This window comes from Aquarana catesbeiana, linkage group LG02 (genome assembly GCF_042186555.1).
Source record: "Aquarana catesbeiana isolate 2022-GZ linkage group LG02, ASM4218655v1, whole genome shotgun sequence".
Taxonomy (NCBI): Eukaryota; Metazoa; Chordata; class Amphibia; order Anura; family Ranidae; genus Aquarana; species Aquarana catesbeiana.
In genome coordinates, this window is record NC_133325.1 from 22,792,666 (window position 1) to 22,812,978 (window position 20,313).

At 45.4% G+C, this 20,313-nt stretch overlaps 1 protein-coding gene across 1 annotated transcript in view; it reads left to right on the forward strand.

Annotated features, from left to right (window-relative positions):
* LOC141126440 (vomeronasal type-2 receptor 116-like) overlaps window positions 1–20,313 on the forward strand; it is a 126,358-nt gene that overhangs the window by 99,792 nt on the left and 6,253 nt on the right. The window contains exon 5 of the mRNA XM_073612380.1: window positions 5,116–5,239. Within this exon, the coding sequence (XP_073468481.1) occupies window positions 5,116–5,239 (124 nt within the window). The remainder of the gene's footprint in view (window positions 1–5,115; window positions 5,240–20,313) is intronic.

The window sequence follows — 20,313 nt, forward strand, 5'->3', positions numbered from 1 at the left end:
GATCATGTTTTCAGGATTTCCCTCAGATGAAACGGCTGTGGTAATTACTAATACAGTGAAACTGTTCTAATCACTTGTGCAAAATACTGGAGGGCCTGAAACCATGACCTGTTGAGGCACCTTGAGGGCATGCTGAGAAACACTGGTCTAGGGGACAGGAACTACACTGGAGCAGAGATTCTTGCAGCTCTGCAGGAGCAGGCAGGCCCAGAAGTGGTTCACGCCATGCCAGCTGGAACCAGGAGTGGTGGTGTGCGATAATGGCACAAACCTCCTATCCGCCCTTAGAAAGGGAAAGTTGACACATGTGCCATGGCTGGAATATGTCCTCAATTTGGTGGTTTCCTAAATAGGTCCCCAGGGTTGGAAGATCTGCTAAAGTAGGCCAGAAGAGTCTGTAGCCATTTCAGGCGATCATACACAGCCAGTGCTCGGTTGGCTGAAATTCAGCGGGAATTCCACCTGCCTGTAACGCGCCTGGTTTGTGACATGCCCGCCAGATGGAACTTGACTTTGGCAATACTGCAATGGCTGTACATGCAGCAGAGGGCCGTCAATAAGTACTTGTGGGAGTATAGCACAATGACAGGCTCAGGCCGACTCTGATTTTTTTTACCTGAAAATCAGCAACATAAAGGATACATGAATGGTACTGTCACCATTTGAGGAGGCCACAAGGATGGTGAGCCATGACAATACATGCATCAGTGACACAATCCCTGTTGGAACAGACTGCGTGGCATTATGGACAGGGCACTCGATGCAGAGCAGCGGGAAGAAGAGGTGGACTTCCTTTCCTCTCAAGGCCCACTTTATGCAGACACCATTGTTCCTATGCCACAGAACACACAAGAGGAGAGGGAGGAGGTTTCTGGCAGTTTTGGAGGCATTGAAGGAGAGGAAGACATATGTCAAATAGTAATGCCCTGTACACACGATTGGACATTGAACGGACATTCCGACAACAAAATCCATCTGATTTTTTCAGATGGATGTTGGCTCAAACTTGTCTTGCATACACATGGTGGCACAAAGTTGTCAGAAAATCCGATCGTTCTGAATGCGGGGATGTAAAACACGTATGTCGGGTCCATAAACGGAGCAATAGCCAATAGCTTTCGTCTGTTAATTTATTCTGAACATGCGTGGCACTTTGTGCGTCGGGTTTGTCTACACACGATCAGAATTTAGGATCACATTTTGTTGTCAGAACATTTTATAGCCTGCTCTCAAACTTTGTGTGTCGGAAATTCCGATGGAAAAAGTCAGATGGAGCCCACACACGATTGGAATTACCGACAACACAATCCGATCGCACTTTCTCTGTCGGAAAATCCAACCGTGTGTACAGGGCATAAGAGATGGTTTTCCATCCCCAGGACCCTTGGGAGTAGTACGTGGCTGGGAGGAGGCAGTTTCAGATACTTGTAATCCTCAGTGACCCCGAGAAGTCTACTTCTCTTGCCATCTCAATTTTGCAGTGCATGGGCTCCCTCATGCTTCAAAACCTGCGAAAGGACCCAAGAATACTTGGCATAAAGGCATGGTTGGCAACCGTCCTTGACCACCGTTACAAGGGGAAAGTCTCAGAACTCATCCCACCCCCACAGAGAATACAAAAGATGAAATCTCTTGAGGACATCTTAAAAATGATTTTATCTAATGCTTTTCCTGACTCTGGTAGGTTACAGTGTCATGGAAAAGGTATTTTTGAGGCTTCTTTTGGTCAAGAGAGGAGCTGTGGAGAGGGTGGCCGCCTAAATGATGCATTTCACAATGTTTTTAGTACCCACCGCGCAGAGCTGTCAGCTTCCACATCCCATCGGCAGCATCTGAATCACATGTGGACAATTATCTAGAGGCGAAAACAGAGATGGATAGCTTTCCAGTCTAGGATCCACTGGCTTATTGGGTCAAGAGAATAGACCACTGTCCAGAACTTGCCCAGTATGCAATTGGGCTGTTTTGCAGCCCTGCATCCAGCGTGCTTTTCGAATGGGCATTCAGTGCTGCTGGAGGTTTTGTTACTGATAATAGAACGCGTCTGTCCACAGACTCCGTGAACCGTCTGACATTTATCAAAATGAATCAGTCCTGGATTACCAGCAGCTATCAAGCCCCTGATGCTGATATGGCTGATTAAGTGTTTTTGGGATGTGGAATCTCTGCAGATCCCTGACATCTCCCCCTTGAGACAGAGAAAGAGGCTGAGAACACAGATTCTCCAGTCCCTTTCTTGGCATTGAAGATGAATGGAAAGAAGATAGGTTACTCTGCTCAGTTATTACAGGACATAGAGAGCGCTCACTATCGATCGCTCTCTATTTCCAATTCAGAAAAGGAAGGAGCCAGTAAATGACATATTTACTGGCTCCTTCCTCCGCTCTCCATCCTGACACATCTCCCACAGCTGCCGAGAGAGGAGGGAGCTGGTTGTGGTGGAATGAGGGGGGGCGGAGGAGGAGGACAGGGGGCCAGAGAACACGGGGCTGGAGGAGAAGGACATGGCTGATATTGGGGGGATGATCGGTGTGGCAGAGGGACAGTTGTGAGCACCAATCTCCCTCTATGGCATTTCGGCTGATAGCTGCGGGAGGAAGAGGAGGAGAAGCGGCTGTCTGAAAAGCCATGCAGGGAGATCGTAGCTTGCAACTGTCCCCCCGCTGCACTGATCATCTTTAATGATGTTCTAGATGATGGGGAGGAGGATGTTGTAGGTAACTGGGAGTGGTGAGGAGAAGGGTGTTCAGCAGATTGTAAGTTGTGGGATGTGGGGATTCCATAGTTGACAAAGATTTGTTGGAGGATGGGTGCCACCAGTAGTATAATTGGTCCAAGATAGAGGCAGAGTAGTAGCAGTGAAGCCCTACCCTGCCCTGGTTATAGTGTCTTACTAATATGTGGTGAGCGCATCTAGGTGGTTTTTATCCCTTATGAATTTAGTGATTTGTCCTTGTATGGCGTAAAAAAAGCTTGGAGAACTGGCAATACTACTGTGCGAAATAGGTATATGAGTTTGGGCAAAATGATCATCTTGAATGCGGCTATTCTCCCTAGTCTGGATATTCCAGAAACTCGCAATTGGTGGAGTATTTGGTGAAGTTGTTTTTGGAAGGCTCTATAGTTTAAGTCGTCTAGCTGGTTTGGGAGTGGAGAAAGTTTAATTCCCAGGTATGAGACAGCTTGGTTAGTCCAGGTAAAGGGGAGACTCTTTTTAGTAGAGATTCATGTTTGTTGGAGAGATTCAATGGGAGGATTAGGAGACCTCACTATATTAATTAACTACATTCTAGCACCTATTTAGGAGGGTGCTACATATAATAAACACCCCAAATAAATGAATACCCCAAAATACTAACCCCTGATTGCAGAGGTAGGCAACCTTAAAGAGGTGGAGATCTACCTGAACAACATGGGAGAAGTCAAAGAGTGCACAGTGTCATCCAGTGTCGCCTCCTCACACCTGATTCAAGCCTCTAATTGCCGTACTATTGCGTCACAACCTTGTGCATATCTCCTCCTCACTACCTGTCAAACACACTCAAATCGCTTTTTCAGAGGAACTGTAGCGCCTGCTGCACTTCTGAATGAACTCTTAGTTGCATTCGTCAGCAGCAGCAGCTAAATCCCTACCCCCTTTAGATGCTGAGGCAACAGCCAAAGGTGTACACATGCTGCAGCAGGAATTGAGTCCCCGGTTGCTTTTGGTGGGTGCTACCATCTGTCAACCGCAACCTGTTTAAGTAAACAGGGACACTCTGCAAGCACCTTGCAACTGCATGCTTCTGTGGGGTCCAAGGGATTAAAGCAGGTGGTGAGAAAGCAACAGAACGCTGTCTGCTTTAACCCTTTGTTTGCTGTTTTGCACAAGGTTGTAGGTCATTTACAGAGCAGCCTCATTCACTTAAATGGGTCATGCTTGGCAGGTGCTACACCCATCAACCATGGCAGAGCATATAACGCTTGCTAAGGCTGTGATATGTGTACACTCCTGTCAACTGCAGCTAAATGGGGCTTGGTTGGGGTGGTAAAAACACATATTAGCTTTAAGGTTTTACCACCCCCCAAACTACAAATGTAAATGAACCCCCTTTGTTCTGTGCCCCCTATAAGGCTGATGTGCTGTGGTCTACCTGCACCACAGGTGCAGCGCAGTGCATCTGCAACTTTCCTGGGTTAGTTGCACTTTGCCATAGACTTCTATTATATCCTGCAGGTATGGGGCACTTTCTGAAAGCGTATCAAAACTCCTGAATTCAGAAAGTGCAGCAAACCCGCAGGATATAATAGAAGTCTATGAATAAGTGCAGCAAACCCACAGGCAAGCTGCAGGTACCCTGCACTACACCTTCGGTGTGGGTAAGCTGTAGCACATCACTGTGACAGCAGCCTTTTACTAATATTTTCGGTGTATTGCTTTACACTGACCTGAAGATCCCTTCCTTCACTGCTGGCACCACTCTGGAGACCGCTAGCTGGGATTAGAGGTGGAGTGCATGGGACAGGAGCCGACACTACAGAGGAGACATCGGATTAGGCAGCTCTTCCTCCCTACTACACCTCCAACTTTACAGGGAGTCCCTCTGCACTGCACTCTGTGTGATGTTCTGGAATGGCAGATAAGCAAGCCCAGACCACCAGCTACCAGTCACCTGTCTGTTATCAACAGGTTGCTGACTATGGTTGCCAACTGTCCGGACAGTTCGGGTTTTGAATCATGTGTCCAGGTTTCAGTCCACCTGAAACCCGGACACAATATTCAAATATGAATGTGGCTCAGAAGTGGGCCTGATAGGAGGGTGAGGAGGCACTATGCACGCCACATTACTATTCTCTTTGGAGCTCCCAAAGATGTCCCAGGTCTGTTACAATCCTATAGGGTAAGCTAAAAAAAATGTTTTTGTTGTGCGCCGCTTGGCTTGAAGAAAAAGTGGCGACCCTATTGCTGACCCCCCGCCTGATTGGATATCAAACCTGAAGAATTCAACTTGAACCCATGGTGAAGGCAAAGCCAAACCTCATTTATAACACTTTTGAAAAGCCTCATGAAATATGATGGATCTTTAAAATATAATAATAATAATAATAATAATAATAATAATATCTGATTTTCAGGTCACAGTATCTCGATGTTCGGATCCCTGTATTCCCGGCACCAGAAAAAAGTTTGGATCTTCAATTCATAAATGTTGCTATGAGTGTGTCTCATGTCCAGAAGGAGAGATCTCCAACATTTCTGGTAAGGTTTGTATTTGTCTTTATGAAGTCCTGTACATCTCTGTCACCCCCATGTTTTATCCTTTTATAGACCGATTCCGGCACTCCTCTCCTACATGTAAAAATCATCGTAACAAAATTGTGTCCAAAATAAATATTTAAAACACTAATAGCTCTTATATATTCTGAAAGTCTTTCAAACTTGATACACAGTCCACTTTTGACAAAATAGGCAGCCAAAATGTGAGAAAGATGAAGGAAAATCAGCTCCAAAAGAGAAATGTTCGGGTTAAATTATATATAATTACTTTTGACAATCCCCCAAAAGAAATTTACTTAGCAGATATTACTGGATTTATTGCATATCTCTGGGTATGTTGTTATCAGCAAGTCTCTGTGAATCTTGATCCAATATTAGGCTCGATTCACACCTATGCATGTTGCTTTTGAGCGTTTTTGGAGGTTTTTTTTTCATGCTTGCCACGTTTTTGAGCAGCGTTTTTGCTGCGTTTTTGCTGCGTTTTTGTGGCGTTTTTGCCGCGATTTGCGTTTTGTGTTTTTTTTTTTTACAGTTTTTTTTACAGTCTTAAAAAAATTTTAAAAAAAACCGGCAAAAACGCATCAAAAACGCACCAAAAACGCAGCAAAAACGCTGCAAAAACGGTGCACTTGCGTTTTTGATGCTTGTCCATTGAATTCTATTACATGCAAAACGCTGCATTTTGCATGAAAAAAAGTCCCTGACCCTTTCCAAAAATGCAGAGAAACAAAAAGGCATTAATGTGAACATGTTCCATAGGAACCCATGTTAAAAAATTCCTGTGCATTTCTGCAAAATGCAAAATGCATCAAAAAACGTGCTAGTGTGAATGGAGCCTTAGTGGGAAGGTGTGTGGATGTCAGGTGGCTAAAATCAGCAATTACTGCATATTTCCATCTGTATGTTGCTCGTGACAAGCAAGAACAAAAGGGTGCGCATAGCGTAATCCAATTTTCCAAAAGGTATGTTTATTTAATAAACCCTCATAGATGTACACTTACAATAAAAACATAAGTTAAAAGCGTAAGTAAAATTATACTTGTGAAGTTGCTCCCTCCTGATGTACCTCTTCACCGCTACAGTGGTGATCCCGGGTAAGGTAAACTGGAGAGCCAACAGGTCCATGTCTTTATGGACCTTGTTTGTGCACTGGTTCAAATCATTTGGTGGAGCGGGGATTATGGTGTGGGGTTGTTTTTCATGGGGTGGGCTTGGCCCCTTAGTTCCACTGAAGGGAACTCTTAAGACGTCAGCATACTAAGACATTTTGGACAATTTCATGCATCCAACTTTGTGGGAACAATTTGGGGATGATCCCTTCCTGTTCCAACATGACTGCGCATCAGTGCACAAAGCAAGGTCCATAAATTATCGAGTTTGGGGTTTGGGGTGGAGAAACTTGACTGGCCAGCACAGATTCCTGACCTCAACCCAATAGAACACCTTTGGGATGAATTAGAGTGTAGACTGCGAGCCAGGCCTTCGCGTCCAACATCAGTGCCTGATAGGGATGAGCTTCGAGTTCGAGTCAAACTCATGTTCGATTCGAACATTGGCTGTTCGCAAGTTTGCCGAACAGCGAACAATTTGGGGTGTTCGCGGCAAATTCGAATGCCGCGGAACACTCTTTAAAAGTCTATGGGAGAAATCAAAAGTGCTCATTTTAAAGGCTTATATGCAAGTTATTGTCATAAAAAGTGTTTGGGGACCCGGGTCCTGCCCCAGGGGACATGGATCAATGGAAAAAAAAGTTTTAAAAAACGGCCGTTTTTTCAGGAGCAGTGATTTTAATAATGCTTAAAGTCAAACAATAAAAGTGTAATATCCCTTTAAATTTCGTAGCTGGGGGGTGTCTATAGTATGCCTGTAAAGGGGCGCATGTTTCCCGTGTTTAGAACAGTCTGACAGCAAAATGACATTTTGAAGGAAAAAACCCATTTAAAACTACTCGCGGCTATTGCATTGCCGACAATACACATAGAAGTTCATTGATAAAAACGGCATGGGAATTCCCCACAGGGGAACCCCGAACCAAAATTAAAAAAAAAAAATGACGTGGGAGTCCCCCTACATTCCATACCAGGCCCTTCAGGTCTGGTATGGATATTAAGGGGAACCCCGGCCAAAATTTAAAAAAAAATTACGTGGGGTTCCCCCTAAATTCCATACCAGACCCTTCAGGTCTGGTATGGATTTTAAGGGGAACCCCGCGCCAAAATTTTTTTAAAAAAAACGGCATGGGGTCCCCCCAAAAATCCATACCAGACCCTTATCCGAGCAGGAAACCTGGAAGGCCGCAGGAAAAGAGGGGGGGATGAGAGTGCGCCCCCCCTCCTGAACCGTACCAGGCCACATGCCCTCAACATTGGGAGGGTGCTTTGGGGTAGCCCCCCAAAACACCTTGTCCCCATGTTGATGAGGACAAGGGCCTCATCCCCACAACCCTGGCCAGTGGTTGTGGGGGTCTGCGGGCGGGAGGCTTATCGGAATCTGGAAGCCCCCTTTAACAAGGGGACCCCCAGATCCCCCCCCTGTGGGAAATGGTAAGGGGGTACTTACCCCTACCATTTCACTAAAAAACTGTCAAAAATGTTAAAAATGACAAGAGACAGTTTTTGACAATTCCTTTATTTCAATGCTTCTTCTTTCTTCTATCTTCCTTCATCTTCTGGTTCTTCTGGTTCTTCTGGCTCTTCTGGTTCTTCCTCCGGCGTTCTCGTCCAGCATCTCCTCTGCGGCGTCTTCTATCTTCTTCTCCTCGGGCCGCTCCGCACCCATGGCATTGGGGGGAGGCTCCCGCTCTTCTCTTCATCTTCTTCTTCATTCTCTTCTCTTCTTCCTTCTTCTCTTTTTCATTTTCTTCTCCGGGCCGCTCCGCATCCATGCTGGCATGGAGGGAGGCTCCCGCTGTGTGACGGTGTCTCCTTGTCTGACGGTTCTTAAATAACGGGGGCGGGGGCATCCGGTGACCCCGCTCCCCTCTGATGCACGGGACATGACGGGACTTCCCTGTGGCATGCCCCGTGACGTCACAGGGAAGTCCCGTCATGTCCCGTGCGTCAGAGGGGGCGGGGTCACCGGGTGGCCCCGCCCCCTGTTATTTAAGAACCGTCAGACGAGGAGACACCGTCACACAGAGGGAGCCTCCCTCCATGCCAGCATGGGTGCGGAGTGGCCCGGAGAAGGAAATGAAGAAGAGAAGAAGAAAAGAAGAAGATGAAGAAGAAGATAAAGAGAAGAGCGGGAGCTTCCCCCCATGCCATGGGTGCGGAGCGGCCCTAAGAGAAGAGGATAGAAGACGCCGCGGAGGAGATGCTGGACGAGAACGCCGGAGGAAGAACCAGAAGAGCCAGAAGAACCAGAATAAGAAGATGAAGGAAGATAGAAGAAAGAAGAAGCATTTAAATAAAGGAATTGTCAAAAACTGTCTCTTGTCATTTTTAACATTTTTGACAGTTTTTTAGTGAAATGGTAGGGGTAAGTACCCCCTTACCATTTCACACGGGGAGGCGGGATCTGGGGGTCCCCTTGTTAAAGGGGGCTTCCAGATTCTGATAAGCCCCCAGACCCCCACAACCACCGGCCAGGGTTGTGGGGATGAGGCCCTTGTCCTCATCAACATGGGGACAAGGTGTTTTGGGGGGCTACCCCAAAGCACCCTCCCAATGTTGAGGGCATGTGGCCTGGTATGGTTCAGGGGGGGGCACACTCTCGTCCCCCCCTCTTTTCCTGCGGCCTGCCAGGTTGCATGCTCAGATAAGGGTCTGGCATGGATTTTTGGGGGGACCCCCCGTCATGTCCCGTGCGTCAGAGGGGGCGGGGTCACCGGGTGGCCCCACCCCCCGTTATTTAAGAACCGTCAGACAAGGAGACGCCGTCACACAGCGGGGCCTCCCTCCATGCCAGCATGGATGCGGAGCGGCCCGGAGAAGAAAATGAAGAAGAGAAGAAGATGAAGAAGAAGATGAAGAGAAGAGCGGGAGCCTCCCCCCAATGCCATGGGTGCGGAGCGGCCCGAGGAGAAGAGGATAGAAGACGCCGCGGAGGAGATGCTGGACGAGAACGCCGGAGGAAGAACCAGAAGAGCCAGAAGAACCAGAAGAAGAAGATGACGGAAGATAGAAGAAAGAAGAAGCATTTAAATAAAGGAATTGTCAAAAACTGTCTCTTGTCATTTTTAACATTTTTGACAGTTTTTTAGTGAAATGGTAGGGGTAAGTACCCCCTTACCATTTCACACCGGGGGGCGGGATCTGGGGGTCCCCTTGTTAAAGGGGGCTTCCAGATTCTGATAAGCCCCCCGCCCGCAGACCCCCACAACCACCGGCCAGGGTTGTGGGGATGAGGCCCTTGTCCTCATCAACATGGGGACAAGGTGTTTTGGGGGGCTACCCCAAAGCACCCTCCCAATGTTGAGGGCATGTGGCCTGGTACGGTTCAGGGGGGGCACACTCTCGTCCCCCCCTCTTTTCCTGCGGCCTGCCAGGTTGCGTGCTCAGATAAGGGTCTGGCATGGATTTTTAGGGGGGAACCCCCGTCATGTCCCGTGCATCAGAGGGGGCGGGGTCACCGGGTGGCCCCGCCCCCCGTTATTTAAGAACCGTCAGACAAGGAGACGCCGTCACACAGCGGGAGCCTCCCTCCATGCCAGCATGGATGCGGAGCGGCCCGGAGAAGAAAATGAAGAAGAGAAGAAGATGAAGAAGATGATGAAGAGAAGAGCGGGAGCCTCCCCCCATGCCATGGGTGCGGAGCGGCCCGAGGAGAAGAGGATAGAAGACACCGCGGAGGAGATGCTGGATGAGAACGCCGGAGGAAGAACCAGAAGAGCCAGAAGAACCAGAAGAAGAAGATGACGGAAGATAGAAGAAAGAAGAAACATTTAAATAAAGGAATTTTCAAAAACTGTCTCTTGTCATTTTTAACATTTTTGACAGTTTTTTAGTGAAATGGTAGGGGTAAGTACCCCCTTACCATTTCACACGGGGGGGCGGGATCTGGGGGTCCCCTTGTTAAAGGGGGCTTCCAGATTCTGATAAGCCCCCCGCCCGCAGACCCCCACAACCACCGGCCAGGGTTGTGGGGATGAGGCCCTTGTCCTCATCAACATGGGGACAAGGTGTTTTGGGGGGCTACCCCAAAGCACCCTCCCAATGTTGAGGGCATGTGGCCTGGTACGGTTCAGGAGGGGGGGCGCACTCTCATCCCCCCATCTTTTCCTGCGGCCTGCCAGGTTGCGTGCTCGGATAAGGGTCTGGTATGGATTTTTGGGGGGACCCCACGCCGTTTTTTTTTTTTTTGGCATGGGGTTCCCCTTAAAATCCATACCAGATGTCTGGTATGGAATTTAGGGGGAACCCCACGTCATTTTTTTTTAAATTTTGGCTGGGGTTCCCCTTAATATCCATACCAGACCTGAAGGGCCTGGTATGGAATTTAGGGGGACTCCTACGTCATTTTTTTTTTTTTTAATTTTGGTTCGGGGTTCCCCTGTGGGGAATTCCCATGCCATTTTTATCAATGAACTTCTATGTGTATTGTCGGCAATGCAATAGCCGCGAGTAGTTTTAAATGGGTTTTTTCCTTCGAAATGTCATTTTGCTGTCAGACTGTTCTAAACACGGGAAACATGCGCCCCTTTACAGGCATACTATAGACACCCCCCAGCTATGAAATTTAAAGGGATATTACACTTTTATTGTTTGACTTTAAGCATTATTAAAATCACTGCTCCTGAAAAAACGGCCATTTTTAAAACTTTTTTTGCATTGATCCATGTCCCCTGGGGCAGGACCCAGGTCCCCAAACACTTTTTATGACAATAACTTGCATATAAGCTTTTAAAATGAGCACTTTTGATTATTCATGTTCGTGTCCCATAGACTTTAACGGTGTTCGCACAAAGTTTTTTCCTGTTTGCATGTTCTGGTGCGAACCTAACAGGGGGGTGTTCGGCTCATCCCTAGTGCCTGACCTCACAAATGCACTTCTGGAAGAATGGTCAAATATTCCCATAGACACACTCCTAAACCTTCCCAGAAGAGTTGAAGCTGTTATAGCTGCAAAGGGTGGGCCAACTCAATATTTAACTCTATGGACTAAGACTGGAATAACATTAAAGTTCATGTGTGCGTAAAGGCAGGCGTCCCAATACTTTTGATAATATTATATATATATATATATATATATATATATATATATGTGCTGGAACCCATGTCAATAATAAGACAACACAGATATCTTCTAGATTTTTGTCATTGTTTCTGTATTGTCTGTTTCTGATGTGTCTTTTTTTTCCAAAGATTTTATTGAATTTTTTACAATAACAAAGGCATGAATAACAGTGTTACAAAGTTACAGATGATAGGAATCAAAATCTTACAACAAAGCAGAGATACAAATGACATGTACATTGCAAGTATTCAATTTCATAACTTTTGTATTTATAACGCTCTAAGAATAAACATTTGCGTACCGATGGACAACTGTAGTTGTATATGGGGAAGGCTATTAATGGGCGAAAACCCATTATCTCCAAAGCTACTATGATGCCAGGGACATCATGTATTCCTATGAACCAAAGGGGCAATACATGTAATGTAGAGACAAACCTTTACAGGCCACCCCATTGCCCGCACTCCCCTGTAGGGAACAGGCGGGGGCTTGAAGAGATGTATAAAGTATTTAGCTCACATGCGGTTCGTTTGTGATCATGTAATGGCCCCTACATAAGGGATTACTTCCCCAGTCTGGGTAGTTACAGATATAATTTTTGCAGGTTGTGATGGTGTGATACATCTTGCAGGATGGGTGGTAAGATCCTCGGACCTGGTGTCTCAATATATCTGGGTAGTAAAAGGTGTTGGGTAAGGTGAGCTAGAATGGGGGTAATGGGGGGGGTGACGGATTGCCTGTGCGGTACATTCGGGTACTAACTATCCTTCCGTATGTGAGAGTTCAAGTGTTGATATGGGGGTTACCAGCGCTCATGGAGTGTCTATAATGCATCCAACAGGCCCATGTGGTTTGAAATTTAGTGGGGTTATCTTTGGCTTGGTGGATACGTTTTTCCATCTCGGCCGTTTTGTTTACGCGGTTAATCCATTCGGCAACCGTAGGTGTGTTAGTGGTCCTCCAATGAACCGGTATACACTGGGTGGCAGCATTGATCAGGTGTAGGGTAAGAGATTTTTTTTATAAGATGAAAATGGTAGGGATGTGTGGTGAAGTATTGTGCTGGGGTGAAGTCTGGGGTGTAGGTTGTGATTTTAATGATCAGTTCATGGATTTCCTTCCAGAAAGGTTGTATTAGCGGGCAGTCCCACCAAATGTGGAGTAAGGAGTGGGTGGTGTTGCATCTCCAGCAGAGTGAGGGGATGCTCGGAAAGTATTTGTGTATCTTATCAGGTGTTCTATACCATCTGGAGTAGAGTTTATACCTGTTTTCTTGTGCAGAAATGGTGATGGACCCTTTGTGTATGTATTCAAAAATGCGTTCCCATTCTTCTTTGGATATGTCTGTGGCTAGTTCAGTCTCCCACTGTCGGTTTATCTTGGAGTTTGGGTTGTTGTCAGTAAAAAGTAATGAGTATATTTCCGAGATTAGGTGTCTCTGGGGTTCCGAGCTGTTGCATATATGCTTGAAGGGGGTGAGGTCCCTACAATATTGGGCCAAGTGGTTGTGTGTTTTGAAGAAAGTGTCTGATCTGGAGATATTTAAAAAGGGTATGTTAAGCTCCGGGAGAGCTGCAGGGATTGCCGAGTATGAGAGGAGCGCCCCATTTTGAAAGAACTGTTGGGCTCTAATCAGTGGAGTACAGGGGGAGTCCCTTGGGCTATGTGCAAGAAGACCAGGCTGGAACTCAGGGTTTTGGGTCAGCGGGGTCATGGGCCCTGGAGAAGGAGTCATATTGAGAGTTTTGCATGCTAATCTAAAGTTAAGCAGAGTGGGGTCTATTAGCGGGTGGGTGGAGTATTCTTTTGGTATTTACTTCTGGGTGATCCAAGGGAGGTGGGCGACCGGTGTCTGAGCAAAGGCATTTTCGATCTGTATCCAGTCTTTGGTGTGTGTGTGTACATGCCAGTCAATAATTCTCATGAGCTGGCTCGCCCAGTAGTATTTGTGAACATCTGTGTCAGATTTGCACAGTGTCAGAATTGCACACTCAATGGGACATCGCTTTCCTAGAATCGTATATCAAGGAAGCTATTGTTCCCAGAAGTTTAAGGTGGGAGGTTTGCCCTCAAAAAGGAGACCTTGATTTAGAAGGGTGGTTTAAATATTTCAATGATTCTGGCATAGGTCTTTTATGGTTCCTCATTCAGAGGAAAAGTTAGAAACTTGCCAGATTGGATGAGGAAATCAAAAACCTTAAAGCCAATCTAGCCCCCTATCAACAGCAGTGAGAAATATAAAGAATGTTCTGGGTCTTTACATAAGACACTAGAGAAGGAGGAAAGGGGCCAAAAGAACAAAAAAGAAAGAAATATATAAGAGATAAGAGGGATTATCAATCCGGTTTTGTCTTTGTCTGGCAGAAAAAAACTTGCTTCTGAAAGGGAGGGAGATGGGGCTATGGACGCCTAACCTCAAGGTTCCACAGTAGGTATTGCTGGACCTAATCCCATTCCCACCCAGACAAGGAGAGATCCTCAACTACCATCTAGAGATGAGGTCCCCCTGGTCCCCCTGAATAATATGAGGAATAAAGCTAAAGCTAAACTCCCCAAACGTGGGCCCTTGCGGTCATATCCAAGTACTCCTTTGACGGGGTACGATAATTCAGGTTACGACTTTCACTCTCAACATCAAAGAGAGGTCCCCCCACGCTCGTGGGGCGATTATCCAGTTAGACAGGGCCCCCCTAACCACCAATCAAGTTACAATCAACCATACCCTATCCAACTATCTGGAGGGAATAGGGAATATGGTTGGAATGTTCCAACACAAAATCGTTTTTCCCTCTATCCGACTCTGGAGCTCAGTATGTGTATGGCCAATATGAAGGTGGCTATGGCCGGAGAGGAATGGGGGATAAACCAATCCATTACCCTGAATATCAGGAGGGAGGTCCACCACATTTGGGATCTAACCAAGGTTTTGGATCGCCTGGTATTCGTGGGAACCAAAATTGGGGTTTTCCCAGGAACAGCCAGGGCCAGAAACGGCCCATAGAACAAAGAGAGGAGTTAGAGGGGGGAGGCGGGCCAATCAACAAAAAAGAAAGAGGATGTAGGGACTGGGATATTCAATTTAAGCCAACAGGTTCTGACAGACTCCGAGAAAAAGATACTTGACAAGGGTTTGAAGTTTGCTCCGCCCAGGAGCTTGAGCAAATTTCAAACTTATATGGACATACATAAGTATGTACATAAGATTAATATCAAACGATACATGCTGAACAACCCGATTAGGGAAGCTTCTATTGGGAGGTCCGATTATCAACATTCGGGCTTCTCAAATTCATCTCTTTTCAATCCCCCTGGGTCCTTGGCTCTGAATGTCAGAGTTTTCAGGGATGTTATATTAAGGGATTTGGAACATATTAAAGTTAGGAAGGTGAGGATGCATAGAGATCTTGAGAATGGGTTGGAGTCTCTCTGTAATAACAAATCCCTAGTCATACGACCAGCTGACAAGGGTGGGGGAACAGTGATCCTTGACCGGTGTGACTATTTAAAGGAAATGCATCATATTGTGGATGATGCAGATATCTATACTCCACTCAGTAGGGATCCAGTGGTGAGGTATAAGAGGGAGCTTGAAGTTATTGTAGACAGGGGCTTTTGCAGTGGTAAAGTTGTTTTTGGTGCCAGCTGCTCCCCGTACCCCCGTCATATACTATCTCCCAAAGATCCACAAGAGTCTTACTTGCCCCCGGGGTGTCCCATAGTCAGTGGTATTGACTCGGTGATGTCCTGGGTGGGCAAGTATATAGACCATTACCTACAGCCTTTAGTTCAGAAGGTTCCCCCTTCATTAAAGATACTAAACAAGTTATTAATATGCTGTCTACTATCACTCCAAAGAAAGGATTATGGTTGGTCATGGCTGACGTGACCTCCCTTTATACTATCATCCCCCACACTTTGGGATTAGAGGCGGTTGAGTTACATCTAACTAGAGGATCTGGTTTGGCTCCAACTCATATCAATTTCATTATGGAACTTCTGGAGTATACGGCCAGTCATAACTACTTCTGGTTCAACCATCAATTTAATTGCCAAGACAGGGGTGTGGCCATGGGGGCTAAATATGCCCCAAGCTTGGCCAATCTTTTTATGGCCAAGTGGGAGGAGGATATCCTCAAGGCTCAGGTTAGACCGGAATTGGTCCTCTGGGCAAGGTACATTGACAACGTCCTCCTCCTATGGGATGGCAGCGAGGTCGCACTTCAGGACTTTATGTCGTTTCTTAATGACAATAACAGGGGGATTAGACTGAATTTTGAGGCCAGTAGTGAGGAAATAAACTTCTTGGACCTAAAAATCACTGTTAAAGATGTTAAATTCATAACATCCACCTATTTCAAGCCGACCGATAAGAACTCATACATCCCCCTTGATAGTTGTCACTATGAACCTTGGTTAAGGGCAGTTCCCCATGGTCAGTATGCACGTTTAAGACGGAATTGTTCTGAAGTTGACACCTTTGACAGTCAGGCGGCTGTCCTTACCAAAAGGTTCATGGATAAGGGGTATGATGATGGTGCTTTGTTGAGAACGCTCCAATCTATACGGGATAAAGATAGGCTGTCATTTTTGAAAGATAAACAACAGGATGGGGATAACACCCAATTCTCTTTGTCATTTATCACAATGTTTTCAACACAACATAGGAGCGTCAAGAGGTTGATTTGTAAACACTGGCATAACCTAACTAGTGATAAGGTTCTTGGAACCATATTGCCAAAAAATCCCCAGGTTGTGTTCAAAGGAGCATCCTCTCTTGGAAATACGATTGCCCCCATGGTCCAAGATGCACCAAGTCTCAATAGGAATTTTTTTCACAACCTCACGGGTTACCATAGATGTAAAAAACGTCAGGTCTGTAACCTAAATAGATGTAGAGACAGAAAAATTAGTCAGTTCACTTCCACTAGCACCTCACGTACGTATGAGGTAGAACCATTTATAACCTGTTCATCTGAAGGTGTGGTCTACCTTATACAGTGTCCATGTGGTTTACAGTACGTGGGGAGGACAAAAAGGTTAGACTGATTGAGCATATAAACAATATCAGATGGGGTTTTGACAAACACCCAGTATCAAGACATTATGATGAGGCACATGAGAGAAACCCCTCGAATACATTATATATGGGCATTGACAAATATAGACCCCATTGGGGGGGTGGGTCATTGGTTAGGGAGATTTCTAAATGTGAAATGTCCTGGATCCATAGACTCAAATCCTATGTTCCTTTCGGACTTAATGTCGATCCCGACGTGAATGCTTTTATTAATCATTCTTGAGCATATTTTGGTCCTATGGTTCTTGGTTAATTGGGGGTAGTGGGTGCTGTTGTTCTGAGCCTCCATCCATTGAGTCCTATGAGTCCCCTTCAGTATCAATGCCTTGACCCATGAGGTTGCTTCTGGATTATTTTCATAATTTATATTATTTTTTTTATTTTATAAATCTATATGTTTGTGGCACAAGTCATGGTTTGTTTCTGCCCTTTTGTTTAGTTCAGGAGTTTCTACACAAAAGTTTTTGGTAGTTCAAACATTTTTTAAGACTGGTATAATAACAAAGTGGTAGGGTTTACCCTGAGCACAATGAGTTTTTTTTTTGCTGTGCATTATGTGGTTTTACCACTAGATGGCAGCGATTTTCACTGTGGTTGTGGTCCCAATCGTCCAAATTTTTGGACTCCCGGGCTTAGTTTATTTGGTAAGAGCTAAGTGTTTGTCATACATTTATATTCACTAGGCCAGTGAGAGCTGCTGGTTATTTTAGTCTTCATTTAGAGATTAGATGATACGGATCAGATACCTCATGTGAGTTGATTTGTACCAGGTTTTATATGTCAATTGCACTTCCTTTTATGGTTGTGATTGACAACGATTTGCATTATCTACCAACTTTGGATTGACAGTTCTGTGGTGTGTCCTTGATATATTTATCAAGGGCCCTTCTGTCAACACAATGTTTTTTTATTTATTTTTAATAATTTTATCCATTTTATCAATCTTCATTAATGTATAAGGAATTCTCTATGCACACTATCAGCATTGGATGCCTTTTGCTGAATTTGTATCAGACAAATACACATAGGTACTTTAGAACTCCATTCATATTTTGTGGGATACATGGTACACCGGAGTGACATGAGACGCTTTGGTGTATTAAACTGTGCTTTGTCCGATTTTATCATAATGTTGGTTAGGAGTGACATTATTTATTGCTATCCACCGGCCTTCTGTGTCTGGTCCCGCGGTCCATATCGAGCAATTTGGATGCTCATTGGTGGACCGCGGCTCAGAGCGAAGCTTGAATGAATGATTTGTAAAGCGCTGCAAATGCGAACTGAATCGCCTCAAGGCGCTGGATGCATTCTCTGTTGACAGCTTCTCAGAAAAGGAAGGTCTTTAGTTTTTTCCTGAAGGCCTGGTGGTTTGCTTCCATGCGGATGTTGGTTGGAAGAGCATTCCATAGTCGAGGTCCTTGGACTGCAAATCTTCGTTCTCCCTTTGCTTTGTAGCGGTATTTGGGAATGATAAGGAGGTTTTGGTTAGCTTGGCATGGTGTTCTGGTATTTAGGGAGGTGATGCAGCGTACCGCCCGTGCCCCTGGATGATGTGACCTATCACAAAACGCGTAGGGCGGAGCAGGACAATGCGCTGACGTCACCTCCAGTCTGTGTGCTTTCTTCCAGTAGGACAGGTTTGTCCGTGTGGGTTCGGCCGACACAACGGACTTTAGGCTTGATTACTGACGATATATGTAAGTGTGTTTTTGACGTTTTATAAGAATAAAGTTAAAAGGTTTTACACCATCGGAGCTCACTATTTTCTGTTACATGCTATGTTCACATCTGAACCGATCTGGCTCTTATGACGATCTGAAGCACAGCCGCAGCAGTCCAGCACACTTACTAATACAGCTGACATGTCTTCTATGATACTCTGTAATGGGGGATCGTTTATGTCTGGTAAGGAGTAACCCCTTCTACACTGGTGGTGTATCACAATCTTTCACTACACAAAAGTTGAAGATTCTCCTATGTGTGGACTTTTTGCATTTTTGTTTTGCACAGGTGGACTATTCATAATTTATTGAGAGACTTTTTTTATCATTTGTCTTTTCAAATGTGATTCAATTTGGTTTTAGATTTATTATTAGTGATCACAGAGATATATACCAATAAGGTCATACATCTATTTGATTTTATTCACTCCACCGATCCAGTTTGGGATATATCACATTCATAATTGATTATTTTTAACAATCTTTATGGTTATTTATTAGCGCGATTCAGGTGTTTTCTATTTAATTTGTTATATGTGTTTCATATTTTTTTTTAATTGCTGCTTTCACAGTCATTTGCTCACGTTAATTTTTTTCACCATTCACTTCTTAGCGCAGTTTTTTTTTTTCTCTTTTTTCTTGTGAACATCTGGGAGGCCTATCCCACCTTTCCGTTTTTGGGAGTGTCATTCTGTCCCAACTTAGTCTGGGGGTATTTGAGGACCACATGAAGGTTCTGCACATTCTCTTGTATGATATGAAGAAAGGAGGGGGGAGTTTGATGGGGATGGCTTGTATGAGGTAGAGTAATCTGGGGAGGACATTCATCCTCAAGATGGCAGCTCTGGAGCCTTTGTGCTAGCTTTGCAGGTCTCCCTGGATTTTCTGCAGAGTTGGCAAGAAGTTTATGGCATATAGTTTGGACAGTTTGGTAGGGAGTTTAGTGCCCAGATATGTTAGTGCATGTGGTTCCCAGCTAAAGGGGAAGTTGTGTTGGCATTGGGATACTAAGGTATTCGGGAGTGTAATATTGAGGGCTTTTGATTTGTCGAAGTTGATCTGTAGGTTGGAGAGTTATTTAAACAGGGCAAAGTCTTTAAGGAGGTTAGGAATAGTAGTAATGGGGTCTGAGAGGAATAGTAGGATATCGTCCGCATATGCAGCGAGTTTGTATTGTTTGTGTTTAATATGAATCCCTTTTATGTCAGGGTTCTCCCAGATTCTGCGAACGAGGGGTTCCATGGTTAAAACAAAGATAAGTGGAGAGAGTGGGCAACCCTGGCGTGTACCATTGGGTATGGAGAAGGTGCTCGACAGTCGGCCATTGACTCTAATTCTGGCAGTAGGGGACGAGTATAAGGCAAGTATCATTTAGAGTAAGTGTGTGGGATGTGCCAGAGTTTTTAGTGTCACTGACATGTAGTCCCAGGGCACCCTGTCGAATGCCTTCTCCTCATCCAAGGATAAAAAGAATCCCTGGGAGGAAGTTGTCGTTAGCCAACGGTGCATCTTTATGGCTTTTATGGCGTTATCCCTGGCTTACCTACCAGGGATAAAACCGACTTGGTCAACAGAGACCAATCTGGGAAGTAAGGGAAGTACCCCTTTCGTCAGTATTTTGGCGTTTTACGTCTTATGTCTACGTTGAGTACACTATCGCGGTGTCTTTGCCTGGTTTAGGGATCAGTGTGATGTGGGCCTCTAGGATGTCTTTGTTGACGAGGGGGGAGGAGGCTAGGTTATTGAATGCTGTGATAAAGTTGGGAATAAGAGTGTCAGAGAAAGATTTGTAATAGTTGACTGCCAATCCATCAGGGCCTGTGCTTTTTCCTGTCAATAGTTGTTTTAGTGCGGTCAGGGTTTCTTCAGTCGAAATTGGAAGGTCTAGGTCTAACGCCTCTTCCTCCGTAGGAGGAGGGGGGGTATATCTAGATAGGAAGTCAGTTATAGTCTTGTTCCAATCAAAGAAAGGGTCGGTAGTTTTCGATTCAGGTAGGTTGTACAGTTTGGAGAAGTAGCAGACAAATTGGTCTGTTATAGCTTCTGGAGTGACTAGGGTGTCGCCCCAATGGGGTCCTAATGGT